The sequence below is a fragment of the Labeo rohita genome, chromosome 23 (genome assembly GCF_022985175.1).
Source record: "Labeo rohita strain BAU-BD-2019 chromosome 23, IGBB_LRoh.1.0, whole genome shotgun sequence".
Taxonomy (NCBI): domain Eukaryota; kingdom Metazoa; phylum Chordata; class Actinopteri; order Cypriniformes; family Cyprinidae; genus Labeo; species Labeo rohita.
In genome coordinates, this window is record NC_066891.1 from 29,836,778 (window position 1) to 29,856,327 (window position 19,550).

The 19,550-nt window shown below is 40.7% G+C and overlaps 1 protein-coding gene across 3 annotated transcripts; it reads left to right on the forward strand.

Moving 5' to 3' along the window:
• Positions 1–509: 509 nt before the first annotated feature.
• ncoa6 (nuclear receptor coactivator 6) lies at positions 510–18,896 on the forward strand. 3 transcript variants are annotated; one of them, XM_051096321.1, is made up of 15 exons: positions 510–708; positions 2,913–3,170; positions 3,508–3,663; positions 3,843–3,965; positions 7,084–7,212; positions 7,421–8,272; positions 8,359–8,490; positions 8,594–9,995; positions 10,081–10,196; positions 10,287–13,790; positions 13,886–13,933; positions 17,344–17,374; positions 17,707–17,748; positions 18,080–18,225; positions 18,375–18,896. In XM_051096321.1, the coding sequence occupies exons 2-15, from the start codon at positions 2,960–2,962 to the stop codon at positions 18,425–18,427; spliced, it is 6,945 nt and encodes a 2,314-aa protein (XP_050952278.1). In that variant the 5' UTR covers positions 510–708; positions 2,913–2,959; the 3' UTR covers positions 18,428–18,896. The 3 variants fall into 3 exon arrangements, with proteins under 3 accessions (XP_050952278.1, XP_050952279.1, XP_050952280.1); XM_051096322.1 differs by having other exon boundaries at positions 2,916–3,170; XM_051096323.1 differs by lacking the exon at positions 17,707–17,748.
• The last annotated feature ends 654 nt before the right edge of the window (positions 18,897–19,550 follow it).

Sequence of the window (19,550 nt, forward strand, 5' to 3'; positions counted from 1 at the left end):
AAAAAAAAAAAAAAAAGGTAAAACAGCGATGTAGGACGATTTTGAAGTTGGAGGAGAAAATGAGTTGGGAGTTTTTCGACATACCCTAACTGTCATGAACCTGAGAGTTCATGCAGAACTAGACAAGATGAGCGTTCGAGATTAAAAAGTATATAAACTGTAATTTATTTTTAGAAAATAACCGATCGTTTCGCTAGATAAGACCCTTCTTCCTCGTCTGGGATCGTTTAGAGCCATTTAAACTGCATTTGAACTACATTTTGGACGTTCAAACTCGCGGCCACCATAGAAGTCCATTATATAGAGGGGAATCCTGAAATGTTTTCTTTAAAAAAAAAAACTTAATTTCATTTCAACTGAAGAAAGAACATGAACATTTTGGATGACAAGGGGGTGAGTACATTATCTTTAAATTTTTGGTCTGGGAGTGAACTCCTCCTTTAAGGAACCTAAACAAGTGAAGCGGAACTTGTGCTCTAAAACGCTTTCACTTCCGGTCACTACGCCTCGCCCCTTTAGTCATCCGTGTTTTGTGCTAGTGATCTTTCTGTTGCACTCTTTCTGTGATCATAAGCCTCGCTAGTGTATCTGGACACGGACGCGCGGTTACACGCAGCGCGTTCTCAGCCGCCTCGCGAACGCGCTGTTAGCGTCTGCTAGCATATACCTGTTTACTGCAGTAAAACCACTCCTGATGGACTGACAACGGTGAGATTTTACCACCTCCTTACCTTATAGAAACATTACTGTGAAAGTAACATGTAAATGCGTGCACTGCATAAAGGGAAGAGGCTGATATTAGTGAGACAGTGACCAATGAGGATGACTGTGTTTGTACAGCTAATACATTAGCCTGAGTGAAGTAAACTCGTTGTAATAACTCGGTTATTCTTTGTGATGTAATTGTTAGGACTGCAGGTAGCAGATATGAGCTTAAAACCGTTGTAATGTTGTGGTGTTTGTCTTAAGCTTAAATGATGCGGTTTGTCTTTGTTTTGATACTGCTAATGCTAATGCTAGAGAAATAAACCCATATGAAGCTCTTTAGTTAAGTCATCAGTAATTGCACGGATAATACTATACCAGATGTTGTATATTCGATATTTAGAGGTTACAGCGCGGTTAGTTTGGAGGGAAACTCGTTTCTGTATTACTAAAGGCAGCTCATGCCATTATTTGACATCTCAGTATCATTACCACATGAGTTCTCTGATGTTAACTTTAATCATCATTGTTGTTTCACCGTGTTCCTTGGGTTGGTGATATGTTGTTTGATAAAGAAACACTGAGTAACCTTGGGTGCACTAACAAAGAAGTGCTAAAAATCAATGAGGCCATGTTATTTTTAAAGTACCTTGCAGATACCATGGTGTATATCAAAGTGTCATGATATTACAATTTGACACCATCCTTAAACTGACCCAGTACTTTTGATAAAGCCTTAAACTACATAACAGCTTTTCTCATTAAAGTAACTAATGTTCGGTCACTGTTTTCTATTGTATTGCATTATTGCGAATTATTAAATCCTATATGAAGCTGTTTTATCATTTTTGTTTGTGGTCAGTGATGTGACTGGCGTCTATTAATAGTGCAGTTCATATATAAAAAAAAAAAATTGAGTCTTCCATAATAAGCATGTTTTTATTTCATTTTAATTAAGTAAAAAATGTAATATAATAATCATACAGATTTTGTTATAAAAGAAGCCTAATTTAAATAATTAAACCAATTTAAAAAATTTCAAAACTGCTTTGCTGCTTATTAATATTTGAAAAATCTTTGTCCAGCAAATGCAACAAACATACAGGGGGAAAACTAACAGGAAATAAAATCATATAAAGGACCACTTCAGACTTTCATTGCTGTGGGTCAAGGTCAATAAGTCCTTTTGATCATTTAATGACGAAGCAAGGCCACTCTTCAAAACCTGTTTATGAATTAATTCAGAATTTGTAAAAACTTGAGCAATTTTACATTTATTAAAAAACGATTGGTGTCCACCGCTCACAGGTGCATTAAAAGATTTTAGGTCTCATATTCTCACTAAGGCTGCATTTTTGTGAAATAAAAACATACACTAATACATACACTAATATTGTGAAATATTATTACAAATTAAAATAGCTGATTTCTGTTTGAATATATTATAAATTTTAATTTATTTCTTTGATCACAACTTACATTTTAGCAACAACTGGAGTGTCTTCAGTGTTATATGATCCTTCAGAAATCAGTCTAATATGCTGATTTGCTGCTTAAGAAACATTTCTATCATTGTTGAAATCAGTTGTACTGCTTGTCTGCTTCATATTTCTTTCATTATTCTTTGAATAGAAAGTGAATTAATAGAAAATACAGCATTTATTTGAAATTTATGAATTTTCATATTAATTGTTTTTATAAATGTTAGTCTTTAGTCTCACTTTTGATCAATTGTGCTTTTTTCCTGAATAAAACCGTAGAATTCTTTACAAATCTTACTGACCTCAGACTTTTAAACATTAATATATTCAAGGTTTAAGGAAACTGTTATTACCGCATGACGTATTTAGAGTCAATAAAATGAAATATTTTTTGAAAATTGTTTATTTTTAGTGTGAATACAAAAAGTACATTTCTAATAACTTAACACATGTGTGCCAACTAGATTTTCTTTTATTTTTGTCCTTGAGCTTTATATTGCAGAATGCAAGCATAAATATACCTGGAATGATGCAAATGAAAATGTTCCTAGGTTAGTTGTAGTAATGTATGGAGATTTTTTTTTTATTGATTAAATCTTTCTCTCTAAATATATATTTTAAATGGTTGTGTCTTGTTTGTATGGCAGCATATGTTGTACGTAATTATGAAGTTAACATTTATGATATGCTTCACATCAATGGTGACAGATCTTATTTCTCTTTAAGCAGTGTCACTGTTTCCAGAGGCTACGCAGCTCTTTTGGTGAAGGGCTATGGCGCATCAGCTCTCCCTGGATGCTCGATCCCCCCGAGCCGTCCCGCTCACGGATCACGACTCTGGAGTGGAAGATGGAGACGATGGCTCCAGCAGCCCTACCACAAGCTCCACGATCTATGTTGCTTTCAAAGGGAACATGAATGATGAGGACTTTCAGGAGAAGCTGGATAACATCTTACACGGGATGCCAGATATGCTCTTACTAGGTCAAGATTTGTCTTGAAACTACCATTAATATTCATAAGCATTGCTACTGGAAATTTTAATTACAAAGATTCACTGAAGATTATACATTAAATTTAAATGTTGTTTATTTAAAAAAATATAGAGGATCATGCTGTCTTTGCTCAGTGTTTTAGTATATGGGCTAGTAGTCCAGTTAATCCATTTCATGGAATGGCTTGACAAGTACAGTTTTTATTCTTGCATTGTTGTATTTTAAACCTAAAAGACATTGACTAAAAGCCCTAGGCTCTTATTTTATTTTCATAATGTTTTCCCCATCTGTTGGCTCATATTGCTCCTGTACTACACTCTGTGTAGGTACTAAGAAGCTCGAACCCGAGCGCGTGGAGCCGTGGAACAGCGTACGCGTCACGTTCAACATCCCCCGAGAGGCAGCCGAGCGACTGCGCCTTTTGGCTCAAAACAACCAGCAGCAGCTGCGTGATCTGGGCATCCTGTCTGTGCAGATTGAAGGTACGATTGTGTTGGATTCTGCTCAGCTAAACCACTCTCAGTGCAAGGAGGGGGTCTGCTGACAACCTAATTTCCTGTTTGATCTCATTGGTGCATTGTATTTTTAATGACATATGTTTCTTTTTAGCCTTTGTTCTACAATCGTCAAATGTGTTGATCAGCCTGTTGTGTTCATACAGGTGAAGGAGCCATTAATGTTGCGGTTGGACAGGGCCGAAGTCAAGAAGTAAGAGTGAATGGACCCCTTGGCGCACCTGGTCAGATGAGAATGGATGTTGGATTCCCCATGCAGCAGGGCCAGGGTAATTATGCATAAGTACTTAACTTAAAGGAGACCTATTGTGCCCCTTCTTACAAGATGTAATATAAGTCTCAGGTGTTTCTCAGAATGTTTCTATGACGTTTCAGCTTAAAGTGCCTAACATCATTTATTATATAATTCTGAGTGGAAGCAGAAATGCTCTGTTTTCCTGCATCTCTTTAAATGCAAATGAGCTGCTGTTCCACACCCCTTTTTCAGAATAGAGCTGTGTCTTTACATCTCAGATACTCTGCCAAAAAAAACATCTGTTTGGTTTTGATTATCATGTCCATCACACTGAAATGATAAGGTTTATAGCCTTTTTAAGGTAAACTTCTGATATAGGGTTTTCTGTCCACATGCTTCGAATATGTGCGCTCAGAAAAACCCTATATCAGAAGTGTAACTTAAACTGATTATAGCACTTAAACACTGAAAAAGTCAGATGATAAAAATCCATGCAGTGGTTTTTAATTAATCTGTAAAAATAATATCGTCTTTTTCAAATCGAGCCATTCTCAGATGCCTGTCGGTGTGCCGTCACACCCACAGAGGCCGCTCCCACGATAGTTGATTGACATGAGCGTCTTACCTCAGACCAGCTGTAACAGTCCGACCTCCATTGTTTCGATGCTGGAGCAGTGATGTAAGTTGGACAAGAATATCTCCAATTGAGGTGTTGTGTTGCTGGATGTAATAATAAACATAGTGGTCATCATTTACTAGTGTTGGGTTCGAGTGCACCAAAGTCGAGTCCGAGTCAAGTCCGAGTCCCGAAGGGCTGAGTCCGAGTCCAAGGAAACAGTACTGTTTGTCAGTATCTTAACATTGTTTTAACCCAGAGGTGCCCAGACTCAGTCCTGGAGGGCTGATTAGACACACCTGAACCAGCTAATCAAGCTCTTTCATACTAGAAACCCCCTGGCAGGTGTGTGAGGCAAGTTGGAGCTAAACCAAGGACCAGGACCGAGTTTGGGCACCCCTGTTTATAACCTTTAAAACCTGAAAAACGCCATGTCAATTGAAATGTAAGAAAAGCAAACCTCTAGTGGATCTTGCCATTTTGATTTTTAACGTCAAACCATCTCATAATTAGTGTCCTGCTCTGCTTACCAAACATAAAGTCATGCAACAGAAGTTAAGGCTGACTTATGTAATGTGACGTTTCAGAGTGAAACAGGTTTTAGAATGTGATAAATTACAGGGTGGGACTTGACTTTATTCATCAATATAGTAAATGTATAATTTCAATGGTGGGGGTAAAGGAGTAGATATCTTGGTGAATGGGACCTTAAGAGCAGAAAATGCACCTCTTATCTCTGAATGTGGCTGTGTGTTTTGGGTTTTACATAACAAACGGTTAGACGTGAGAGAGGGCATTTTGAATTTTTGTCTTGAATGAAAGTGAGGTTGTGAAGAATACACCTAGTCTTTACAGCAGCACACGGTGTAGGCTATAAAAGCACTACACACACTTTCCATAAGTCACAACCAACTCACATCTGTTTTATTTTAAATGCCTTTATAGTTACATTAATTACAATAAATGACATTATATAAGGAATAATTGGTGATGGGCCATTGAATTATTAGAAAATCATGCACACCCAAGGTGGTTTTGGACCCATAAAAACTATTGCCGCAAAGATGTTAGAAAATTTATTTTTCTTTGAAGCCAGAAACTGCCACCATGTTTAAAAAATAATAATTTCAGTACAGCAAAAACTAATCAACTAAGTAAAACATTTGGTTACTGATGGCAAGTAAACACTCCAAGTATTACTTACAAGTGAAAGGATAAATAAATATATATTAATCCAAAATACAAATGTGAAATATTTATAAAAAATAGAATCTTAAAAAAAAAAAAAAAAAAAAAAATATATATATATATATATATATATATATAAGTTTTTCAGATAGGCCTGTCTAAAGGCTATTACAGAAATAGTGTACTGCAGTAATGATAATAAATGTAAAATAAGTAATAAATGAGTAAATAAGTAATACATGTAAAAATAAAACACTGCAAAATCTTCACTGTATACATTAAAGATGATTCTTGAAAGTTAAGTTATTCTATCAAGAACATTCAGTGATTTTTCTGTCTTTCTTTTGTTGTTTGATTAATATTTATGACGCGGTCGGCGGCTGCAGATTTACGATGCTGTCGCTTTAAGATTTGACGCACAGATCAAATATTTTGATGCATCAGTGTTTCTCCCAACTGTTTAGGTTTACTTAAGACAAAACCTATTGCATTTACATGGATAGTCTCCAAGACGAGCATGTGTATCATTAACTGAACTTTAATAGAACGCAAGCGAAAGAGAACTCGGCATTCGCACACTGAGAGGGGCATTCTGTGAGTGCGCTTTGAGTGCACACATAAACCCATTGGCTTTCCAGTAGCCTTCTGGACAAGACTTAAAAACACATGCAAATACTGAATATCACTTTCGTGATAATGCATCGAGTCAGTGGTATTTCCGTCAGCTGTCCCTGGACTCGGTTGGACTCACAGTCTGAAATGCTTGAGTCCGAGTCAAGTCAGAGTAAAAATGCATCAGAGTCTGTGACAAGTCTGAGTCTGCTAAAAATTGTACTTGAGTCCGAGTACCCCAACTCTATCATTTACTCCAGACATCTGAGCTGCTGAAGATGCAGTGGATGACTTTTGTTTGTGAAGGAAATATGCCTCCCGATCTACATAAATGCGTCTATGTTCGTGCAAATCATTTGTGATCCAGCTTAACCTACAGCAGAAGTGAGTATAAGGGGTTTTGTGAATCTCTGCAATCACCTTTCCTAATACCGTGCTAGTTACCAAGTTTAGCGGCTAAAGTAAACAGGCTCATCACTCCACAGAGAGAAGAGAGGGGCCGGGGCGAGCAGAGCTCATTTGCATTTAAAGGAACAATCCATCAGAATGAGTTGATTTTGGCAAGTTAAAAAGGGTGTTGTTTTACACTACCATTGAGAATTTTTTAACCCAAGTTTATTAGAGACTTTTCATTAAGACCCTAAAGAATCATATCAACTTGTGGAAAATTGGCATCCGATAACCCCTTTAAGCATTTCTTCAGCACACACTTGCATAAAAATTTGTTGTTTTTTAGCTGGAATACGTATGAACAACCCTTCGGTGTCCATGATGCCTCCTGGGGCTAATATGGCAGCGCAGGGAATGGTACCGAATAGTGGGGGACCAATGCAGCCAAGAGCACCAAGGCCACCTTCACAGACAGGTAATGGTAATTCAGACCCAGAGAAGAAATGACCCTTATTTATAGTTCATACTGCCCTACAAAGGTAAATGCAGTAGTTGCACCACCATTGGAATTATTTGTTTTGAATCAGCTGCCAATAAAGCTGAAATAAACCTCTCTGTCACAGGAATGTAGTTCTCATGACATTTTTCAAAAGTTTTCATATTTGTGTTCACTTTTTTTCCAGACACAATGGATCCCATGCTTTCAGGGCTAGCCTTACAGCAACAGCAACAACAACTTCAACATCCGCAAGTGGGACATGGTCCGCTTGGTAACTTAGGCCCACAGGGACATCACATGCAAGCCATGCAAGCAAACAGGCAACTAAATCCTGCAGCCATACAGCAACTTCAGCAACAACAACAGCAGCACCAACAACAGCAGGTTCAGATGGCTCAACTAGGTGGTGCACGTGGTCCTTTCAACCCCTCCAACCAGATGCCTGTACCTCCTGGCTGGAACCAGTTGCCCTCTGGTGTTCTCCAACCACCACCTGTCCAAGGTGCAATGGGACCAGGTTGGAGGAAAGCCCCACCACAGCCACAAATGGGGCAGCGTCAACCCTCTTTGGCATCTGTTCAGACGCCCAGTCATCCACCACCACCATATCCATTTGGAAGCCAACAGGCTGTTCCGCCTTTCAGTGCACACATAGCACCGCATCAGTTGCAACAGCAGCAGCAGCAGACAGTGCCAAACCAGTTTGTAACCCCTCAGCCCAAAGGCCCTCAAGGAGCACCAGGTGTAGTTGTCTCAAGAGCACCTCCTCCTATGCCTCCATCTTCTGCCCCTCAGGGAAATCTCACAGCTAAGTCCCCTGGTTCGTCGTCATCTCCTTTCCAACAGGGCTCACCTGGAACACCTCCGATGATGGGACAGGGACAGGGCCAGCTTGGTCCACGTCCCACAACACCCCAGGGTTTCCCACAGGGTGTTGGATCTCCCGGAAGAGCTGTGATGGGCCAGCAAGGAAACATTCAGCCTGGCTTTATGGGTATTCCACAACATGCACAGGTTTCACAAGGTGGAATGGGAGGTATGTTTTTAGATGTTCAATGTAGAAGTGGTATTGTATAATTATTATTTTGGTTACCTGTAATTAAATATGCATATAAATTGCAGGTATACCTAAACGAATGCCAATGGGGTTCCCAAATGCCCCTGTTAATCAGAACTTTGGACAAGGACAAGTTACTACCACTGGAGCAGGTGGTACACCCCAACTACAAAATAGTCAGAGCATGGCAAATGCTGGTAAGATGTGTGGATGTTTTAATGCTGTTTTGTATCTTTTGTTCTAAAATGAAGTTTTGTCCACTTGTCCTCATCTTCAACACATCTGAAAATCTCATTATAGGTGTCCAGTCATCAGCCTCAGCGCCAAACCACATGCAGGCAAATCCCCTTCAAGGTGCTGGAATGACCCACCACAGTGGCATGCCAGCCCAACCCCCAGGCACCACCTCAGGTGGTAGTATGGGTCAACCTCAGCAAGGTCTTCAGACTCAAATGATGGGTGTACCACAATCACAACATCAAACACAGGTTGTAGCCTCCACACAGAGTCAAATGGTACAAAGCCAAACAGGGGGGCAGACTGTTTTGTCCAGGCCAGTAAATGCTGGTCAGCGAGGAATGACCCCTCCCAAGCAAATGATGCCACCACAAGGTCAAGGGATCATGCAGAACCAAAACCAGCTTGGTGGAGGACCAGGACATCAGGCATTATTGCTTCAGCAGCAGCAACAACAACAGCAGCAGCAGCAACAGCAACAACAACAACAACAGCAGCAGCAGCAGCAACAACAGCAGCAACAGCAAAATGCTATGATGGAACATATTGTAGCTAGTCAGATACAGGGTAACAAGCAGGCCTTTGGCCCAAAAGGTCAACCTGGGGTAATGCAAGGCCAGATGATGAGAGGTCCTTCACCCAATGTTCAAGGTAATTTGCCACAATTTCAGTCTCAGATGGGTCAGCAACAGATGACTCCACAACAGCATCAACAACAACAAATGGCTCATTTGCAACAACAGCAACAAATACAACAACAGCAACTACAGCAACAGCAGTTACAACAGCAACAACTACAGCTGCAACACCAGCAGCCGCAACAATCTCAAATGCAGCAACAACAACAGCTACAGCAACCCCATCAGCAAATGGTACAACAACAGCCTCAACAGATTCCAATGAATGGCAACCCCAACCAAGCATTAGGGATGCATGGCCCTCAAATGCGACTTCAAGGAAATCATCACTTAGTACAACAACAGCTTCAGCAAAAACAACAGCAACAGCAGGTGATGCTGCAGCAGCAGCAGCAACAGGCTGCTCAGCAGCATCAACACCAGTTAGGAGATAGTAGTGGAAATGCTGATATCAACCAGCAGATGGTTCCAGACCTGCAGAATCAGCAACAACAACAGGGTATGTTGGGGAGTTCCCAACATTTACAGGTTGGCAATGGCCATTTTCCTGGCCATGGCATGCCCTTCAATCCGCAGTTTGCTGGTCAGATGCCAATAGGAGGCCCGTGTGGGCAAGGTGCATTTCCAGTGAACAAGGATGTGACACTAACCAGTCCCTTGTTAGTAAATCTTCTCCAAAGTGACATTTCTGCCAGCCAGTTTGGTCCTGGTGGGAAGCAAGGAACAGGTGCGGTTGCTGCTAACCAGGCCAAGCCTAAAAAGAAGAAACCTCCTCGTAAGAAGAAGCCAAAAGCAGAAGAAGGACAGCAGTCTGCTGATGGTCTGTGGTAAGTGCTTTTTACACTTAAGCTAAGTGATTGACTCTAAGTGATTGAATATAACTAAAATGTTTGATTAATGTGTTTTTCTTAGTGGTCTGGATTCACTGCCTCATGGAATGGAGGAAGTAGAGATGCAAGGGCTGGGTAGTGATCAAGGGTCTGGCATTGACTCAAACTCTAAACTTTCTGAATTTGCTAATCGACAAGGTAGACGATTTAATGCCTTTTGATTAATATATTCTTTTAACGTAACATTTACTAGGAGAATTTTTATGAACTTACTATTTTGTTTTTTAGGTCCGCCTGCTCAGTCTGGAGATCAAAGAGTATTACAGCAAATACCAATGCAGTTTATGCCCCCACAACAGCAGCAACAGATGCAGCAAATGCAGCAGCAGCAGCAGTTACAACAACAACAGCAGCAGCAGCAGCAGCAGCAGCAACAAATGCAGCAACAGCAGTTGCAACAACAGCATCAACAGATCCAGCAGCAGCAAATGCAACAGCAACAAATGCAGATGCAGAGTATGCAGGGTCCTCAAGGTCAAGCTGGAACATCACAAGGAGCCCATCATGTCCAGACCCAGATTCATTCACAGCAGTCAATGCAGATGCAACAACAACAACAGCCACCACCACAACACCTCCAACAACAACTGCAGTCACAGCCACAACAGCAGCAACAACAACAACAGGCGCAGCAGCAGCAGCAGCAGCAACAACAGCAGCAACAACAACAACAACATCAGCAGCAGCAACAACAACAACAGATGATGATGATGCTTAAAATGCAACAAGAAGCTAAGAATCGAATGCCACTACAGCAAGGTGGGCACATGCCAAAGGGTTTAGTCAATCCTAATGATCCATCTCAGAGAATGCCTGTCTCACAGCCAAGCAACATGCCAGTAATGATTGATCTTCAAGGGCATGGAGGTGTCCCACCTTCTCCTGATAAAGCCAGAGGAATGCCACTAATGGTAAATCAACCTCTGACTGGACCAGCAAGAAGGACGCCCCATTCAGAGGTTGGACAACCAACACCACCAGAGGAAACCCCTGGAAACCATAGCATGCAGGACCGGGGACCCCTCGAAATGGGTCAGCAGTCAGGAAATGGAAATCAGCAAATGATTCCCAATCAAGGTCCTAATACTCATTTAATGAAATCTGTGCCTTTATCAGTGCCCCACCAGCCAGGAGCAAGTCCACAACAGCAGCCCCAGCAAGTGGCAGCAATGGCTGGCTCACATAATATTCACTTTTCAAGCGCTCCCACAACTTCCCAGAGTTCCCGCCCTAAAACCCCCAACCGAGCCAGTCCCCGACCATATCACCACCCTTTAACCCCTACCAACCGTCCGCCTAGTACTGAACCCTCTGAAATAAATCTGTCCCCTGAGAGACTGAATGCCTCTATCGCTGGTCTTTTCCCTCCAAAAATTAACATTCCGTTGCCACCGCGGCAACCAAATCTTAATCGGGGCTTTGATCAGCAAGGTCTTAACCCAACCACACTTAAAGCAATTGGCCAGGCTCCACCCAACTTAGCAAATCTTCCTGTCAACAATAATACCAGTGGCAACAATAATGGCCCACCGACTTATCCATCAGGTGGTGGCATGGTAAGCACCGGAGGAAAACAAGACAAACAGACCGGTGTTGGGCAAGCTAAAAGAGCTAGTCCCAGTAACAGTCGACGATCTAGCCCTGCGTCAAATAGAAAAGCTGCCACTCCAAGCCCAGGAAGACAGAAGGGTGCCAAAACTTCACTAACATCACCTCCACATCCGCAGCAAATGATGGTTAGTCCACAGAACGTGATGGTTAGTCCCAGCTCGGTGCTCCCAACTACCTCTGCATCTTTGCCATCAGCAGGACCTGGAGAATCACAACAGAGTTTCAGTTCTTTGCAAACCTTACCTGGTAGTGCGGATACAGTTAGAGATGGCCAAGTAGTGACTACACAACCAGAGCAGCATCAGGCAATTCAGTTCAGAGAGCAGTCTGCTCCTAAAATGGCAAGCCCTCGGGTGCCGCCTCAGGAACCCAAACGGCAAGAGCCTAGCAATTTGGTTGAAGATAAACAACAACCTCGGACAATGCCACAACATGACCTTGGCTCTGCTGTATCACCAGCATTTAGAGATGCTCCAACATCTCTGAATCAGCTCTTGGACAATGCAGGCAACCCCTCTTTGTCAATGAAATCTCAAAATATTCCTCAAGTGGGTGGAGAACCTGTGCAGAAAGACGGCCCTCATGCTCAACCAGCTCAGGAGAACCAATCCAATCCTGTTGTCTCGCAGAGCACAAATATTGGCACATCTTTGTCTACAAGTGAAGCTGATCAGAAGCCTAAATCTGCTTCAGTATCAAGTCCAAATCTTGTAGCCAGTAGCAATGCAAACCTGCAGTCCGTCAGTGCTGTATCTAGTGTTAGTTCAAATCAAACTGTGCTCTTAAGTCTCACTTCAATTCCCAACCCTTCAGCAAGTTCAAATCACAATCTTATACCCATCTCAAATGCATCTCAAACAGTCTTGCAAAGGCCCATCTCATCAGCACCAACTCCACAAAATCAGATCACAGTCTTTGTAACCTCTAATCCCATTAGCTCTGCTACCAACACAGCTTCTGTGGTTCCTCCTGCTGTTGTATCCAAGGTACTGGCAATGCCCAATAAAAACATAAGACCACCTGATGTTCGGCAACAAAATCCCACTCAAACGCGTCCACAGTTCATCACAGGACCTGTGTATTCAATATTTCAAGCTACGTCTGTACCGTCAAGCACTAACGTCATGTCCCAACCTGTCACTATGGTTGGTCCCATAGTCTCTGCAAACATCCAGCTTACTCCTACCCCAGTGTCAACTACAGCACCACCCTCTGCACCCACATCAACATCTATGCCGGCAAACTCACCTGCTGTCAGCATAGCTGCTACTCAGCAGAGCCGTGCTGTCATTGGACAGCTACAAGTTCAAGTACCTGCAAGTCAGGCTTCCCCTGTAAATGTAGTAGCACCACCTCAACAGCCAAGCTCTGGAGTTCCAAAACAGGACAGTGCCTCTGATACTAGTGGCCCGAAATCTAGTCCTGTAGGGCAGTCGGCCTTGCATTCTGGGATGTCCTCGCCCTTTCAGCACCTACTAGCTTCTCCACCTGCTTGCTCTAGCCCAGGGGCTACAGCCGTTGCCCGCAGAAGTCCCCTATCTCCGATAACAGTGTTAGCCAAAAGCAGTCCAGTCCAGACTGTTGTAAGCAAACAAACCACACCCAGCATCTCTTCGAGCAGTTCCGAAGATAAAAAAGAGCGAACCCCTGTCACTCAGATAGGAAAGAATCTGGATGTTGCCACAACTCAAGCTTCTTGTCCGGTTACATCTGCAACGGTATCCGCACTCCATCCTACTGCTCCAGTGACTGTTCCAACTGCTCAAAATGCGTCTCAGCAATCTGCACTTCCTCCAAAAGTGTCTTCTTCTGAACCTGTGCCCACTCCTTCTCCAGTCCCTACTTCTACGCCGTCGTCTAATATGCCACCCCCAACCTCTGTTCCTGGAATGGTGCACCTGTCTAGTCCTGTTCCTACTTCTTCACCATCCTCTAGTTTGCCTGCAGTTTCAGTTTCTGCATCCGCTGCTGCTCAAGGAGTTCCCACTACAACCTCCGGCTCCTGCACAGCAACATCCTCACAACTCTCTGGGGAACAGCAGCCTTCTTCATTGGCAGAGACCAGTGTACCAATCTCCACTGAAACAAAAGAAGCAGTTCTTGATGCTCCTAGCATCCCAGGTAACTACTTGATTATATCAAGGCAGTTTCATCAGTTGTCTAGTCAAACGTTAAAGATTTTTAACCCTTGGTTATTCTTTTATTTAACTATACAGCTAATCCTGAGGCTCCACAAGAAGACCAAGCTTCATGCGAGCAAGCTGGTAAACGCTTTTTTAATAAAATCTATTTTTACTCATGCAAATAGTAATCATATGCAGGGGCGCTGCTTTGGTTTCTGGTCCCCCTAAACAAGGGTCCTTGGAATCGTCCTAACCTTCCCCTCCAGTTATGGTGCTGGTCATATGTGAACTACCTTAAATCCAAATACTTGGATATATGTATGACCAAACGCATAGCCCAGGGGTGGCGAACTCTGGTCCTGGAGAGCTGCAGTCCTGCAGAGTTCAGCTCCAACCCTAATAAAATTTCACTTGTCTGTAGCTTCCTAGTATCCCTTGTGGGGGCTGTTTCATAAAACAAGTTTACCAAATAAGCCAGGCTTCTCTCAGTTAGTCTGACTTATTTACACTTGATTTGGCTCAAAATAAGTCAGACTAACTGAAATAAGCCTGGCTTATTTGGTAAACTTGTTTTATGAAACAGCCCGCTGACCTTGATTAGCTTCTTCAGGTGTGTTTGATTAGGCTTGAAGCAAAACTCTGCGGGGTCTGGGCCCTCCAGGACCAACTTTCGCCACCTCTGGCATAGCCTTTCGAAATATACTTTATTTCTGCTTGAATACAGGTGCTCAACACACGTCCTTGTGCTCTTTCAATTAGTTGCAGGACTCTCCTACGGATGTAGGGATGCACCCAGAGCCTGTTGAAAATCAATGAAAATATGTAAAATTCTTCAAGTCATTTGAGATGTTAAATCAATCAATATAGTTGGGGATAGGGATTTATATGAATGTATCTCTGAGGGAAACTAACTTTGAGGATCCCTGATCTAAACCCATTCTCAAACTCAATTTCTGGACAGTTTAGCTCCAACCCTAATCAAATACACCTGATCCAGCTAATCAAGGTCTTCAGGATTGCTAGAAACTATTAAGCAGGTGTGAGTTGGAGCTGGTTGAGACTAAACTGCAGAGCTGCAGCCCTCCAGGAATTGAGTTTGAGACCACTGATCTAAACCCATAAGACCTCGTTCATCTTCAGAACACAGATTAAGACATTTTTGATGAAAACCGAGAGCTTTCTGACCCTGCATAGACAGAAAGGGTCCTACCACTTTCAAGGCACAGAAATGTTGTAAGGACATCGTTAAAATGGTCCATGTGACATCAGTGGTTCAAATGTAATTTTATGAAGCTACGAGAATACTTTTTGTGCGCAAAAAAAGCTAGAATAACTATTCATCAATTTCTTCTCTCCCGGGACAGTCCTTCTGCATTACGGAAAATACCATAACACATGTGTCAGTGCTGCTGATGTAGCAGACGTAAAAAGCGTGCGTTGTGGTACTCTCCGTAATGGCGGAGGACTGTCCCGGGAGTGAAGAAATTATTGAATATTTTTTTATTAAAAGCTTTATAAAATTACGTTTGAACCAATGTCACATTTGACTACTTTTACGACATCCTTGCAACGTTTTTGTACATTGACTGTGGTAGGACCTTTGCTATCTTGTAATGACATGAGGGTGAGTAATTAATGACAGAATTTTCATTTTTGGGTGAACTTTCCCCTTTAAGATAAGTTTAGACTGTATTTTATTTCGTTTTACCTTGCCTATTAAAGTAGTGCATTTTCAGCGCTGTTGAGCGGATTCTGAAAGAAGTCCACTTCCAGAACAACAATTTACAGATCATGTATTCACCCCCTTGTCATCCAAGATGTTCATGTCTTTCTTTCTTCAGTCGTAAAGAAATTGTGTTTTTTGAGGAAAACATTTCAGGAGTTTTCTCCATATAATGGACTGCTATGGTGCCCCAAGTTTGAACTTCCAAAATGCAGTTTAAATGCAGCTTCAAACGATCCCAAATGTGGTTGTAAACGATCCCAGATGAGGAAGAAGGGTCTTACCTAGCAAAACGATCTGTTATTTTCATAAAAATAATACTATTTATATACTTTTTAATGTCAAACGCTCGTCTTGTCTTACTCCCCCTGAACTCTGTGTATTCTGGCTCAAGACAGACTAAACTCTAATCGTATTTTCTCCCTCAACTTCAAAATCGCCCTATATCGCTGTTTTACCTTTTTGTTAAGGGTGTTTGATCTTTGCATGTTCACTTTGCAAAGACTGGGTTGGAACTTCTGCAGCGATGTAGGATGATTTTTTGAAGTGATTTTTGAAGTTTAGGGAGAAAATACGATCAGACCAAAACTGCCTTTTGGAAGTTCAAACTTGGGGCACCATATCAGTCCATTATATGGAGAAAAATCCTGAAATGTTTTCCTCGAAAAACACAATTTCTTTACGAATGAAGAAAGAAAGACATGAAGATCTTGGATGGTGAGTACATTATCTGTAAATTGCCGTTTTGGAAGTGGACTACTACTTTAAACTCTGTTTGGCCATTGTGTTCACTCACTCAACAGATATGTCTGTGATTGACTACGATGATCCTCGCTTCACAGAGTGCTTGCACAGATACATACGGGAGCGTTTGAAAGCCAAGTCTGTCAGCGGATTTCTAATCTGTCTGTGTGTATCTGTGTAAGCGCTCTCTGAAGAGCGTGAAGTGATGATCGTAATAGCCAATCACAGACTTATCTGTTAAGTGCATGAATACAATGGCCAATCAGAGGTGTTTAAGAATCTGCCCAACAGCGCTCAAAATGCTAGTATCATCGCATTTTTTAAATTTCAGTACCGACTGGTGCTGATACCGGTACTTTTGACAACACTAGTTTATAGCATCAACCAAAGAAACGCTGTATTGCTGCTGTTCCGTATGCGCCACCTGCTGTCAGAGAGTGAATTTGCATTCTCAGTCCTGTCTGCTTTTATGTAGTTTAATGTAGCTAAAGTCAGATCATTCTGGTTTTCTTTCAAATGCATTTTGGTGTAAAATAAATAAATAATTTTTTTTTTATTTTTGTTATTTGACATAAAAGGCATTTTGTCTTAGAAATTATAAATGGACACTTTTTGATGCTTTTTTATAATTTGTCATAAATAATTTTGTTAAAAACAAACAAACTTGAATCGTAAAATTGAGTCATAGGACTAGTATTGTAAATCGTAGCGCAGCATAATTGAATCGTTACATCACTACTCTCAGCCCCCTCACTCTAGTGTTTGGTCTCCAAAAGTCTGTTGTTGTTTTGCCTCCTCCGTTTATTTTTAGACTTTTGCAACCTGGTGGAACAACTAATTAGTGCAAAACAAGTCAATGACCTAAACGTACAGAGGTATACTTTGCACTTTAGCATATACTGATCCTATTAAAGATTATGCAATGCAGTCTTTGACCAAAACTGTTTCTCTTAGTCTGAACCAACACTTTTGTTTCAGCTTTGTACCAGCTTGATTCAGAGGAACTCCCAGGGATAAAGCCTGAAAAACAGTATGCACAGTTAGTGTTTAACACACAACTAATTTGATTTGTCTCAATTTACAGGACAAGGGGTGACCACTGCAGCAGAGCAAGGGTAAGGCAATGTATAATTCTCTTTCCTCATCAATAATCTATAAATTCCATGTTCAGCATTTGTTGTGAAGACTGTCTGTCTTTTCACCATCATTTTAATTTTATTCATTACCTGAGTTTTAAAATGATTACATTTGTTGATTATGTTTCAATCAAGGAGATTAATTTTATTGGATAATCTGAATGAACTCACCCTCATGAACACACTAATAATCATGGAATGATTCATGAAATCATTCTTTTTCTTGATCATTACTCAAATATGGGGAAGGAGGAAAAAAATGTTGTTCAGCATCAAAGCAGTTTACCGCTGTTTTTCCACTTCTATAACAGATGGGCAAAGAAAAGAAAGACGCCCGTCAACTTAGCCCCAAGGTATGTATATAGCAGACCTGTAGATTCCCTGCACGGGGTCCGTGCACGGGGCAGCGTGGCCATTTTAGTCAAAATGGTCATGAACAGGACGGACGTTATCTGTGGTAGATGAGGAAAAACAGCAAGTGTGAATTCCTCAGTTGTACAGGGGCCAAATATGGTCATCTTCTTCAGTGTTAAGATCACTGACAACAATTGATTTCCAAAAACTAGATTATATGTAACATACATATAAACTGACTGTATGACTGCAAACTGACTGCACTCTGAGTGTTTTGATTCGTTTTTAATTTTTCTCTTTTTATTCTCATTGCCCTTTTTCCTTCTCCAGGGATACAAGGGCCACCACTGAGAAAGCAAAAGGTCCTAGTAGACGAAGCTCGCGAACAGACAAGGAACCTGAGGAGGAAGCATCCGACAATGGACAGAGAAAAAGAGCTGCTCGGCCCGGCTCAGCCTCATCGAACACAGGAAAAGGTACGGGTTAGATCTAATAATCTAAATGGATACAAATATGATATATGTTTACAGAACAAATGAGTTGTGAAATATAAATGTATATATGTAAAGTATATGTAAACATCCATTGTAAATCTCATAGCTAATTTATCTTTTCTGTTTTCAAGACTCAAACACTGGAGCCAGTCCCACCCAGGCAAAACGAAGGAAGTCAAAGTAATAATGACACATGAATAAACCTGTGAATTGTACATTATTTTTTGTCGTTTTCTGAACTTGTTTTATCTGCTGTTTTTCCTTTTGTTCCAAGCAAGATAACCATGTACAGAACGTTTTTTTCTTTCTTTCTTTTTTTTTAATCATGATACTGTATTTTGTCTCTGGCTACTAGATGAGATCACCTTTAGAATTGTGTATGATGTGTTTGTTTGTCATTGTTTTGGTGTGACTTTTTTTATTATTATTATTATTATTAATATTGATCAATTCTGGATTAATCATGTGATGCAGACTGAGAAGAGAATCAGGTCTGTAGTATCACAAATATTATAATGTGACAGAATCAGAATTTGTACTTTCCACCCCCTTGTCTTATATCTTTAATTAACTGTGCATTTCAGTACTGTCAGCACCTGTGTTCACCCATTTAGCCCCCGGATCACATGCATTAAACTATTTTTACAAGTGTACACTTGACTTGCTTTTGTTTTTGTCACTAAACATGCAAATAAGAGCCTTTTCAAAGTGATGCAAAATTTAGCAAGGCTTAAAAACATCAAATATCAATGATCACAAATCAGAATAGATTTAAAGACAACACTTGTAAATTTCTAAAGAGTGCTAGCATATTTACTGCATGCTGTGCAATATACGCTGAATATTGTTACATGACCTCTGTGTGCTTTGTTGCGTGCATTAGCTAGTGGGTTTCAGTCTGTAACTGTCAAAAAGTAGTTCATTTATGGAAATTAGGCATTGATGCAGAGAATAATCAGTCTCTTCTGCTCATAAAGGCTGCATTTATTTGATCAAAAATAGGAAAAGGAATATTTTTACAATTTAAATAACTTATATTTAGCTTCAAATGCAAGTTTTTGCAGCAAAATGTCAAATCAAAATGTTTGTTTACATAATATGTGTGCATACTGTGTATATTTGTTGTGTGTACGTATAGATACACAGATGTATATATTTATATCCGTATAAATGACATTATATAAAAATATTTTAATATATAAACAATGTTTTTCTTAAATACACATATGCATGTGTGTATACATAATAAATATACACAGTACACGTGTATATTACGTCAACAAAAACTTGTTTTGGATACGATTAAT